Genomic DNA, 13,324 nt, shown 5'->3' with positions numbered 1-13,324 from the left:
AAAAAACTCGCTCCATAAAGAGTGAAAAACGACGTCACGGGCGCCCTTCAGTTGAAATTCCATAAACGAATGAACAAAAAGCAGATTTGAAGTGATTGTGACGTCATATGGTCGTAACAACGACGAAATAAAAAACATAGCAGGACAAGTCCTGACACACAATTCAAAGAATTGTCATTGACTAAATAGAAAAATAGACCAAGAACGGACTATGAATTGATTGGCAAAACCATTTAGAAAAAAATCCGATCCAAAAAATTGAAAAACATTAAAAAAACATAAACCGACAAATGTCGGAAGAATTGCTCTTGAACGACAGGCGAGGCAATTTAATTGAGGGGCTGTAGCCTAGATCAAATTATGGGTGCAAAAAATTTTTCCCCCGCCGGGATTCGAACCACTGCCCTCCCGATTCACAGCCACAACTACTAACCACTGCGCTACAGATCACATACCTCTATTTCTGCAACCGAATTTATATTAGCTTTACTTCAGAGCAATAGAGATCACTCAAATATGAAGAACGAAAGCGTGAAAAAGTCACTTGAGAAGTCAAAGAATGTTCTAGAAGAAAAGCGCAAAACTGTCAAGCGAAAAATTTGCATAAAAAAAGACACACGTTTACAATAATTGCTATGAACTGCGTTCAAGAGCAATTAATCAGTGAAATTGCCGCATGTGAACAAAACACCACTACCGAGAGACCGAATTTTTGTTCAAACACCATTTTCGCACTCTACTTTAAAATTACAGCGAAAAAAAATTCACGCCGCAAAACCACTCGCTTTTTCGCTCCATTTCCTGTTTCGGCGTGACCAAAATCACCACTCCAATTTGACTTCAAAAATCATGAAAATGTGTGAACAGATCTTGAAAAAAAGACAGCGCCCCAATACAATTCAAATTCTTTGAATTGTAAAATACCAAGAGAAGGCCAATAATAGCTCCAGCTATCGCTGTGCGTCTATCAAAAGCAATGGGAATCCGTCTATTATTCACAAAGCTTTAAACCTCGTTAACTCACTGAAAAAACAAAAATCGAAAAAAAACTATTCCATATTCTACGCTGTACGGGCTTTCTAATGATACTACTGACAGCTCTCTACGATAAATATATCGATTGATCAAAATTGACTGAACAAAAAAAACCCAGTTGAGTATTAGTTCCTCCCCCACTAAAGTGGACCGGAACAATAATTCAACCGATTTAAACGCACTTTAAGTCAAAAGCCATAACACCTTTTCGCGTCTTAACGACGGCGAACACCTAATTCATTTCATATTAGCTGACGTTGGCTAATAAGAAACTTAAACTTGGGATAATACAGATCATTGGCTTCCAGTTTAATTTCAAAAAATAGGATTGAGGAGCATATTTTTGGCTCTTTTCATTTGACTATCCTAGTTATAGTATCCAAGCGAACCAAAATAAACATCAACCGACTAAAGTCGTACAAAATTCTCGAACGTCAGGCGGGGCAATTTAATTTAGAGGGTGCTGTAGCAAAGAAAAACTTTTCCAAGACTAAGGCACTGACCAATCGGCGTTCAGGCCCTTATAATCTTAAACTGCAAATTTACAATCGCTTTCGTATTTCTTAATTACTTCATTTCTCATTAAGTGCAATTTAGGTAAAGCAAAAAACCAAGTCGTCAAGCGCGAAAAAGTCACTCAAGTGAAATCAAAAGAATGTTCTACAAGAAAACGGTCAAGTAGAAAAAGACACAAACGTTTACAATAATTGCTTCGAATATCGTTCGAGATGAAATTTTAAACAATTGAGTTCTGTTGGTATTAAATATCCGAATGAGAGCAGATCATTTTGCGACGTAATCGTAACAATTCTAACCTCTGGAACTTGTGGAAGTAAATTCAGATTGCAAACTGGCATCAATGCTTTCATAAAGCGTGCTGAAGCCTCGAACTTGAAGGGGTACTTGAATAAAAGCTTCTTTGTTCTCGAACGTCTCATTGCGATCTGTTAGACCTTGGGTCTCAATTTCACCATAAAATATTCCTTTGAGCTGGTGAAGCATCTGATCAGGTGAAAAGGAGAACTCAGATGAAGCGGTAGTGAGAGTTGATTGAGTGTCTTTGACGGAATAATCAGAAGCAGCAGGTTCCAGGGAGGCTTTGTAGATCTTCAAAGCTTCCTCCACCCATTCAAGGAGTTTGCTGGTGAACTCAGAAACGTCTTGCTGCGTGTTGCTGTACGCACTCCCTTCAAAAGCTCCTAAAGTTAAAAGTAACAAAATAGATCGACTAACATAGATTGACAAACCCCATTAAGTTCCGCCAAATTTGTCTGCTCGAATCTGGTCTGTCCCTTAACTGTTTATGGCCCCATATTACATTTCAAAAGTTATTGTATAACGCGTATGCAAAAACGCACGTGCAATTGAGGCACTAAAATTTTTAGCCTACTGCGCTTGGGTGGGGATTGTGATAACAATAGATCAATCTAATTTTCTCTGAAAATCTGAGCCATGAAATTTAGCCGCTAATCGTTACTGCAGCAGCCATCTAAAAAATCTAAATTCACATAAAAAGGTATAAGCGACATGATCGCAAATATATTGAAATTGCAATAAAGATCCACAGAAAAGAGGAACACAGCCGGCAGATTGCATGAAAAGAGCCGCCGTTGACGCGCTAGACGCACATTGGGAGATTGAAATAGAAAAAGAAAAAAGAAAAGCGATTGATATTGACAAAAATTTCCCAAGTTTTCTTAAGTTTTCCTAAATTGTTCTAATTCAGTGTAAAGTTTCAGTTAGATTCTAAACCTATACTTACTTCAGCTTCTAAACTGAAGGGTATTAAGCTTAAAACTAATATCAGCTAGCAATCGCTCTAATGAGCTTTGATAACCTAATGCACTATGACTTAATGAACGGGCTTTATCGGTTTATCCCGTTTCTTTTGATTTTGCTCTTTTGACATTGACCGTATTCACAACATTGCGTAATTCAATGCGTGAAAGAATTTAAAATCCATCCAGTTGAAACAGTGAGTGAAGTAAGCCAGAAGTCAAACGTTAAAATTGTGACTTATGTAAAACGAAAAAGGTGATCAAAAGGTGAAGCGAAATAAAAAAACATAGCAGGACAAGTCCTGACGTACAATTCAAAGAATTTTCATTGACTAAACAGAAAAAATAGACCTATAATGGACTATGACGGAATTGAGAAAACCATTTTTAAAAACAATCAGATAAAAAAAATAAGAAAAAAAAACAGAAAATCGATGTCAAAATGCCGCATGTGAACAAAAAAAACCACTAGCGAGAAATTAAAATTTAATTCAAACAAAAAATAGGCCTAGAATGAGCTGTGAATAGATTGGGAAAACCATTTAGAAAAAAACCTATCCAAATAATCAAAAAAACAGTAAAAATCAGAGTGAAATTGCCGCATGTGAACAAAAAACGAATACCGAGAAACCGAATTTTTGTTCAAACACCGTTTTCTCACTCTACTTTAAAATCAGAGCAAAAAAAATTCACGCCGCAAAACCACTCGCTTTTCCGCTCCATTTCCTGTTTCGGCGTGACCAAAATCACTACTCCAATTTGACTTCAAAAATCATGAAACTGTGTGAACAGATCTTAAAAAAAAAACAAGACAGCGCCCCAATACAATTCAAATTCTTTGAATTGTAAAAAACATAGCAGGACAAGTCTTGAAATAAAGTTCAAAAAATTTTCAATGACTAAACAAAAAAAACTAGACCTTGAACGGAATATGAGAGAATTGTGAAAACCATTTCTAAAAAAATCAGAAAAAAGTTTTAAAAAAACAAGAAATCAATGTCGAAATGCCACATGTGAACAAAAAACCAAAAACGAGAAATGTAAACTTAATTCAAACAACAAACTAGGCCTAGAATGAACTATGAATGAATTGAGAAAACAATTCAAACAAAAATAAAATAAAAAAACGGTAAAAATTAAGGTGAAATTGCCGCATGTGAACAAAAAAACACTACCGAGAAAGCGAATTTTTGTTCAAAAACCGCTTTCTCACTCTACTTTTAAAACATAGCTGGCAGATTGCCAGAAAATAGCCGCAATACAATTGTAGATCGGTAGTCTAAAAAAAAGTAAAAAAGACACCGAAAAAAGTCTTCATTGAAGGCTGATCTGTTATATTTTGATTAAAAATCTGTATAAGTTATTGCTGCTTCTATTAGCTGATCTCAAATAACCTTCAATTAGAGTGACATACACCCATTTGACCTTATCTCTTTGAATTAAAGTAAATAAAAGTCAATTTCAAAGTGAGGAAGTCATTTTTGAGAGTGAGGTAAGTCAAGTCTGACCAAAAATTTAACCATGCGAATGAACAAAAAAATTCATTCCACTAAGAGCAAAAAATGACATCACGCATGCTATTCAGTTGAAATTGCACGAACGAATGAACAAAAAGTGGCTGTGACGTCATTGGTCGTAACAAAAATCATGACGACGAAATAAAAAAAACGAAGAGAAGGCCAATAATAGCCCCAGAACGCCGCAAAACCATTCGCATTTTTCGCTCCTGAAAATTATGAAAATATGTGAACAGATCTTAAAACATAGCCGGAAGAATTCCGGAAACAACTCGAAGTGGCAATACACTTAAACGCCATCCAACTACTCATCAGAAAAAACGAACTTCAACTAATTTATTATTATCTTGAGACAAAACCATAAAACAAAAAAGTAGAAAAGAAAATCAAATCTGTTAAAATATGATTAAAAAATCTGATCAGATTTTGTCAAAAAGTTAAATCTCGAAATAACTATCTCTGTCAAAATAATTTGATCAAAGCAACAAGTACCTACTAAAACCAATTATGAGAATTTTAAAAAATACTTGCAGCCAACTCATGAAAAAATAAGCTACAAACAACTTGGACTAAAAAAACTGGAAAAAGTTTTAAAAAATTTAATATTACAAAACCACATGAATCAAAAGAAAAATTCCTTTCGGCCCATAGGGTATCCAGATGCTCGCAAAACAAGAGGCAAGCCATAACTTGTCTAAGAACCGAAAAAAAGAAAAACTGCCAAAAAAAAAATTGAGAATAGTTTGAATTTTTGCTATTTTTTGTCGAATTTCTCAACTAAAAATGCTTCAAATCCACAAAACTGTAGCCACTCGTTATCTTAAAATTGCTCAAGTAATAGGGGTCTTTTTAATACCCATTTGAGGCAGTAAAACAAAATAATCGTCAAAAAATCGCAAAAATTAGTCCAAAAATCAGCAAAATACATGAAAAACCTCCAAATTAGCCTAAAATTCAAATGAATTTCCAGAAACCTTCAAATCACTACCATCCTAAATATTAAAAAATTACAACCAAACCTCTTAGCCAAAAAAAGGAAAAGAACTTCAAAATGCCGCACGTGAACAAAAGATTTCGTTCGCTTACAATTTTCGTTTCACACTTCAAATTCTCGCTCTCTAGAAAACAGCGAAATGAACAAAAAATTACTCTCTTTTCGCTACACTCTTCATTTTGGTCCAGCAACAAAATCACTCCAAATTTTTTCACGTGTTTCATTTCCTGCTTCGAAATTCACTCCAATAAAATTGATTAAAAAAGGACTTCTCCAATACTCCTCTTCGAGTCGTAAAAAGACAGTGCCCCAAAACAATTCAAATCCTTTGAATTGTAAAAAAGAAGAGCGCCTAAATAATAGCCATTTGAGAGGCTGACGGCGGCTATGAATAACAACAGAGTATGGTTTGTTGAATTAAAAATCGGCAATTCGGAATCAGAGTTTTTGAAAAATGATTCTATTGATTTACCTCTGTTGAAAGTTCCCAGAGAAAAAAATCAGATTCTGATTACAATGTCTTGTTTGCATAACGGACCTTAAAGTTATGTGGGGTTAGCATTCTAACTGCGTGGCTCTTATATGTTTTTCCAGCTAGTACAGAACCTTTAAAATCACAAAAATTGTTTTTAAATTCTATTTTTGTTAATCCACAGGCAAAATAACTCAAAAGCTGCTAATTTAGAGTACTACTAGCTGGTGATATTTTTGTAGCAAAATATATTACCTCTGAACGTTAAATAGTTTAATTCATAGCTTTTCAATTATTGTATAGCTTCATACGTATTGACCATCAACACAAACGCTGATGCATCATTTCAAAAGCTACCATATCTATGTGAATTGCAACGCAAGCAAACGTTCGAAAGCCGGACTGGCTTCAAATAAGCCATGTGAGGAGGGAGACGTGCGTCAGACGACTTCTTGAATTTACAGTAGTTCATCTATTTTTTTAGTATTTTGTTACCAATAAACAATATCCACGAAGGCTCTCAGTAATCAAGGCAATTGGAATGACTATAAAGAGGCGTATGTGGGAGCTTGTGACAACTAAATTTTACATTTACTTTGGCCCCCATGGGGTTAAAACGAAACAATAATTCCTTAAGTCTCGCGGTTTTCAGTCAATCTTCAATCTTTGGCACTTGGCCAACCAAAGAGAAAACGTTTATCGAAAAAGAACCAAATTTTAGGTATACTTTTAAGAATAAAATGAGAAAAAAATGGATACCAAATTTGTAGGCAAACCAAAATAAGGTACTATAGACTTTACGACGTAATATTGTTCCAAAAGATATTTATCCAGGCTCAGCAGGCGCCTTTGATATTAAATGAGCTACTATTACTACTACTACTACAGAACATTCTCTCACTAAAACAGAACTTGGATGTGTTCTTAGGAACTTTAGAAAAAAAAACCACAATCCGAGATTATTGTTTCGACCCACTTGTGGGGGATGAACTATGTACTCAAATGGGTTCTTTTTTGTTCAGACAATTTTGGCCGATCGATATATTCTTCGTAGAGTCGAGACTGGTACCATTAGAATTAAAAAGATTTTCTTTTGATTTTCAATTTTTACAGCGAGTTATCGAGGTTTAAACTTTTGAGGAAAGTCGGGTGAACTCCGTTGTTTTTATTCACATTTTTCGTAATGTTTAACCAAGCATCTTTGAAAACTACAAAAAAGATAGCTAATTGAGAGGTCTTATATCTTATCCAATGAAAATCAAATAAAGTGCAGGTTGATTTCTTTAGATCGGGTTTTTATCGGATTCCTTTTTCATTTTGCTATTTTCTGTATTTTAAATAAAGTAATCGAGTTTTGGTCGTAAATAATGTCGTACTCTCATTGATGGCAAGTCTCATCGGCTCTCTAATCCAGCAATATTTTTTTCACTTAAATGTTGAAAGATATGTGAGTTTTTAAAACTTTTCTTTCTCTTCCTTATTTGGTAGACTATTAAATCAAAACGTGGATGGGCGCGGTCGGAACATTATGTTCAAGCGCACATCACCGAGCCGCCTTATTTGCTTAAGTAAAACTTGGCCGAATCAAGATGTTGAACGAGGCTTACAAAAACTTGTAGCTTTCAATTCGTTTCGCTATACCAACAGAAAAAAGAGGGGGTGTTGCAAATTAATGCAGTACTAGGCTAAATGAAGAATTATTTTCTGAGAGAAAGGAGGATAGACTACAAATTCAAACAACAAAAATAACCACAGAGAATAAGAAAAACTTATTTTTCTCTCGCTGCTCTATAAAGGAGACCAATTAACTAAGTCAGAAAATCTTTAGAGCATTTAGAGCAATAATTGGCAGAGCTTGACATAAAGCCCAAAATTGAAATCTTTAATATGTAGGGATTATATTAATATAATGGCTAATAACGATGATAGTGAATGACTGACTCGATTATTCATGTTTTGATCTTCAATTATGAAATGGAAGGAACTACCAGAACCACAACCAATTTAAACTTCCTACATTGACTTCACTTTCAAAATTTAAATAAAACAAAGGTTGAGGCACTAGAAATTAGTGAGGAAAAATTGAAAAATAAAAAAAAATAGGTTTGTAAAAACTTTAGGCAGGGAGGATAAATCTCTATAATATAATCAAAAGTGAAATTGCTACAGTAATTAAAAATTTTAAAAATAAATAATGTTTTTTTAATGTACACGCCATCCTAAAAAAGAAGTAGAGAAGTTTTTGAACACTAACTGTTCTGAAATCCAGCCATCCTGCGAACTGATTGCAAAGCTGGCAAATCAGTGTTCAGCTCCCAAAAATTTCCTGAAATTTTAAAACAAGTAAAGTAATACCTATAAACAAAACTGGAAAAGATTATCTGAATAACTATTGTCCCATTTTCATTAAACAAGCTCTCAGAAAAAAATTTACAAGTTTCCTTTTTGCGGAACTGACCATTTTCTAAGTAAAAAAAAACCTAATAAATTTAGCTTTATGAACACAAGAAGTACAATTGACGCAAGTTTATCAGTTACCAGTAGCATCTATAACAAATGCGTTCGTTTTTCAAGAGCAACCAGTTATACCACGTTTATAAGATATACATTCAACATATTTATCAATATGGAACATTAATTTACGGGACTGCAAACAAATCAATTCTAATCAAGATAGAAAAACAAAACTGATAAATCGGAGTACCCTCAAGCTTACAAAGTATGAAAGCCTGTCTAAGATAACGAAAAAAAAATTAATATCTACATTAGAGAACTACATATGACTTGTTCAAGCTAATGACAGAACTTTGAGACACGAATCGAAGTACAGGATGCTAATAACCTCATTAAAAAAAGAATAAAAAGTTGCTAAACAGCAGACTGAAATTCTTGAAAAACAGGGGAAAAGTAAAACCAAATAACAGTTGGCCGCTCAGCATACAAAAAACGGAGCATTTAATTGAACGAGAAAATTTTTTTTCAAAGTAACAATTGCATGAATTCTTGGTGTTAACTCTGCAAAACTACTGGTTCTTCCGTACACTACATATAACATAATCACAGATATTGATTTTTTTTACATGAATCGACTAGAATTAAGAGCAGCTGAAGTACGCGCGAGATGTCGGACTTCTGTTCACGGACACGCCTCTCAAGCGCTGTGGGACCATATCCGAAAACAAAAGGCCTCGTTGCGAGCCCCCTTGACTATTACCATTGAGAATTAGAAGTTCGCGTGCAATTAGGTCATTTTTCGTCCATTCCTTATAAAATTTAAGTGTTTTTACTATCGTCCCGTTCAAACCGTCCTGCTATGCTTTAGGTTCCACCATTCAGCTAGATTTGCATAATTTAAGTTAAATAACAACAAATACAAAGACAGTTAAATACATAGCCGACAGATTGCCGGAAAATAGCCGCGATAGACGCTCGTGGCCTTCCAGGAATTGAAACACCTAAAGAAATAAGATAGACAGATCGACCACCAGTCCTTCAATAGACCACTAGACTTTTCGGGTTAGCTTCGGACTGTCAATTTTTGACACATACGTTCTATAAGGAAAACGCCCTTAAAGAGCTATTTCAAAATTGATATTCGAAATCAAAAACTCAAGACTAATAATCACAAATTAGGGCATATAAGATTGGCACAACTTAGATGCACACTATTAACTAGTAAATCTTCATTAAAAATTAAAGTTCCATAAGTGATTTCAGAAGTCAATTTTTTGAGTGAAGTAAGTCACGCAATTGACCTAAAAGCAGAAACAACGTCACGTACACAAATTTTAACTGCAAAGCAATAGAAGTCACTGAAGTCAATTCCAAGAAGTCAGGTCGTAAGAATCATCGATGGAGACGAATTAAAAAAACATAGCAGGAAAAGTCCTGACGTACAATTCAAAGAATTTTCATTGACTAAACAAAAAAAACTAGACCTAGAATGGAATATCAGTGAATTGAAAAGTGAACCATTTAAAAAAATCAGATAAAAAAAACAAAAAAAGCAAAAAATCAATGTCAAAATGCCGCATGTGAACAAAAAAAAACTACTGTCGAGAAATTAAAATTTAATTCAAACAAAAAACTAGGCCTAGAAAGAGCTGTAAATGGATTGGGAAAACCATTTAGAAAAAAATCCGATCCAAAAAATCGAAAAAACCGTAAAAATCAGAGTGAAATTGCCGCATGTGAACAAAAAATCACTACCGAGAAACCGAATTTTTGTTCAAACACCGTTTTCTCACTCTACTTTAAAATTAGAGCGAAAAAAATTCACGCCGCAAAACCACTCGCTTTTTCGCTCCACTTCCTGTTTCGGCGTGACCAAAATCACTACTCCAATTTGACTTCAAAAATCATGAAAATGTGTGAACAGATCTTAAAAAAAACATAGCTGGCAGATTGCTAGAAAATAGCCGCAATAGATTCGTAGATCGGCAGTCTAAAAAAACAGTAAAAAAGACAGACCAAAAAAATTCGTCTTTTCATTGAAGGCTGATCTGTTATATTTTGATTAAAAATCTGCATAAGTTATTGCTGCCTCTATTAGCTGATCTCAAATAACCTTCATTTAGAGTGACACACACCCATTTGACCTTATCTCTTTGAATTAAAGTAAATAAAAGTCAATTTCAAAGTGAGGAAGTCATTTTTGAGAGTGAGCTAAGTCAAGTGTGACCAAAAATTTAATCACGCGCATGAACAAAAAACTCGCTCCACTAAGAGCGAAAAATGACGTCACACATGCAATTCAGTTGAAATTGCATGAACGAATGAACAAAAAGTAGCTGTGACGTCATATGGGCCCCAGCTATCGCTGTGCGGCTATTAAAAAAGACAGCGCACCAATACAATTCAAATTCTTTGAATTGTAAAAAAACCACGATGTCCCCAATAATAGCCGCTATCGCTTCGCGGCTATTAAAAATAATAAATTATCTAGAAAAACGAACAAATTATCTACCTTTAAATATGTCGACAGACTTTCTCGGGTTGACGTACTTCCTGGTACTTCCAATGAGATATGCAAACAGGATGCGGAGCTCTTTCATAAACTGGAAGTACTTTTTGGCGCTGTCAGAGGGTGCTGCATTAAGAGGTGGGTTAAAATTTAGCACCAAATTTCTAAAAGCACTGATATTAAATAGGGATTGAATGACTGAGCTGAACCAACAAGTGTTTCCAATATTCTGAAGACCTAGTGGCCAGTCATCAGCGCCCCTTTTACGCTCATTTGGATCCCCGTCAAATGCGTACATATTATTATCTCCATACTTGCTGGCTCGCAAACTCTCTTCTAAAGCTTTATTCATGTCTGTATCCTCGTTTGAGAAGGTGATATCACCCCACGTCACCTTTTTACCGCTCTCGTTGTGCTCGTTAGCCCTTTCTTGTGTACTTGACTGTTCCAAGCTGAGTGCGATTGCCTTTTGTAGGTCACTGTCTTCCTTGCCTATGTTGTCCATAATTGAATGATTTCCCTTAAACAGGCAAAGTTTGGAAATTAAGATTGCACATCGAGTTCCAATCAAGATATTTTTCATCCAAGAGCCAAGGTCAGTAACTGCCAATTCTGCAAAAGCAATAAATACTTCATTGAGTTGCTAGCACTCACATAACTCTTATACAATCTAAATCTTAAACTTACTGCTTTTCATTCTATCCATTTGTGTGGACTTGCTATCAAAAAATTTTATGATTTTATGCATACGGTCACATCACGCCATTAGCTGGGATTCTCTTGCTTGTCGAGAAGAGAAAATATTTTGATATGGCTCATCAAAATTTTGTCCTCAAAAATAATACGGTGAGATTTCTGAGCTTCTTTGAATACTTTGTTAATAGAAAGTTCTACCACATAATTAATAGCAAGTACTACTTATTAATAGAAAGTTCATTAAAAGCGACAAGTTTGGTTGAAAAAAAATAAGAAGAGTTGTCCACAACGACCTGTCTTTCGTCTACTTTACACTCAATAATTACTTTGATTCTACTCGCAGTTTCTATCTATAACAGACAAGTCCTTCTCTTAGCGATGACGCAAAAATTATTTTAAATAACCGGAATTGAAATTTCGTTGGAGACATCGCAAATTTCTCAGAAAGAATCAATTCCATAACCGAATACCATCGGATCAATTGCGCAATATTTGAGAACAATTGAATGGGAGAGTTAACTTGAAAATTAATGGGGTGCTTTCTGTTATTCAACATAACAGATAGAAAACATGGCCAAAACCTAAAAGAGAGATGCCGGACAATAATTCAGAGTAAACTAGCAGGCCCGTCAGCCATAATGAAAGACCAATTCACAACACTACCTTGAAAACAATTTATCCAAAGCAAACTGCATATTGCTCTAGAGAAGTGCCCTAATATCTAGATTGAAATCAGAGCAGAACCCGAAAAGTGTTCAAATAGAGGAAAACTTGCACAAAAAAGATGTTAAGCTGAGGAGTTAATCGGTGGAGAACATACAAAAAACTCCTTTTCACAAAGCAATTGGATTATTTATAGGGCAAACACTTACAAATGTTTCTTTACAAGTGAGTCAGCTCTATATATCGCAACAAAATAGTTTTTTTAAAACAAGATAGCCATTAGCAAACTCTAACGTGCAGAGCTAATCAGTTTTATAGTATTTTGGGCTTATCAGCGGTCGGACATGAGCTCCGCAAAATTGTTACTCGTAGCTTCAGAAACGATCCAACCCAAATTGAAGTTTAAAACACAAAAGGAAGAAAGAAAATAGCTGACAGATGCCCAGGAGAAAAATCTATGATAGCTTCCTAGACCTGCAGTCTCAAGAAAGGAATGAATGGAAAGACCAAAGGAGAAACGTCAGTGTTTCGTTAATAAAATTGCTCATATTTCGAAGTTCTAATTAAAGGAGGGTGTCTTTTATAAGCTACACTCAAAACAACCCTTAACTGGAGTGACATTTCCTCAGTTGACCTTATTTCCTTCAAGTTAAAAATGTGCAGAGAAATCAACCATTTAAGAAATCAACAATCGACTTGAGAAAATTTATTTTGAAAACTAAGTAAGCTACCTTGGACCAAAGATTAAATCACGCGAATGAAAAATTTACTAAAAAATGTGACCAATAACGCAAGCACGCAATTTAATCAAAATTGAACAATTACATGAGCAAAAAGCAGATTCTAAGTGAGCATGACTTCAAATGATTGTAACAAAAATATTGACGACGAAATAAAGAGAAACTAAGAAAAGGCCAATAGCTCCGCTCAGCTATAGCAAGCGAACCAATAAGCGAGATAGGGACAGAAAAAGTAGAGGGAAAGAAGTGAACGAAGTCCAACAGAAGAGAAGAACAGAATCATTGAAAAAGAGCAACAGATTCAGAATAGCACAGTAGAAGGAATAGAAGGAGCAAAAATTGAAATTTTGAGATAAAAACGGAATATTTAAAAGAGATAAAAACAAAGAGGGAAGAAAGACAGAGCGAGAGAAAGAGACGCACAAAAGTGGACAAGCAAAAACAAGGCATGAGACAAATGATCGGG

The 13,324-nt window shown here is 34.9% G+C and overlaps 1 protein-coding gene across 2 annotated transcripts in view; it reads right to left on the bottom strand.

The window, feature by feature from the left end:
- LOC142342367 (ubiquitin carboxyl-terminal hydrolase 25-like) overlaps window positions 1-13,324 on the bottom strand; it is a 109,623-nt gene that overhangs the window by 68,776 nt on the left and 27,523 nt on the right. For both annotated transcript variants that reach the window (XM_075393674.1, XM_075393681.1), the window contains exons 2-3: window positions 10,763-11,279; window positions 1,851-2,234 (exon numbers count right to left, since the gene is read on the bottom strand). In XM_075393674.1, coding sequence (XP_075249789.1) covers window positions 1,851-2,234; window positions 10,763-11,279 — 901 coding nt within the window. The remainder of the gene's footprint in view (window positions 1-1,850; window positions 2,235-10,762; window positions 11,280-13,324) is intronic.

This window comes from Convolutriloba macropyga, chromosome 1 (genome assembly GCF_964194025.1).
Source record: "Convolutriloba macropyga chromosome 1, txConMacr16.3, whole genome shotgun sequence".
Lineage (NCBI taxonomy): Eukaryota > Metazoa > Xenacoelomorpha > Acoela > Convolutidae > Convolutriloba > Convolutriloba macropyga.
Note: the sequence above shows the minus strand (reverse complement) of the source record. Positions and strands in the feature narration are given on the sequence as shown.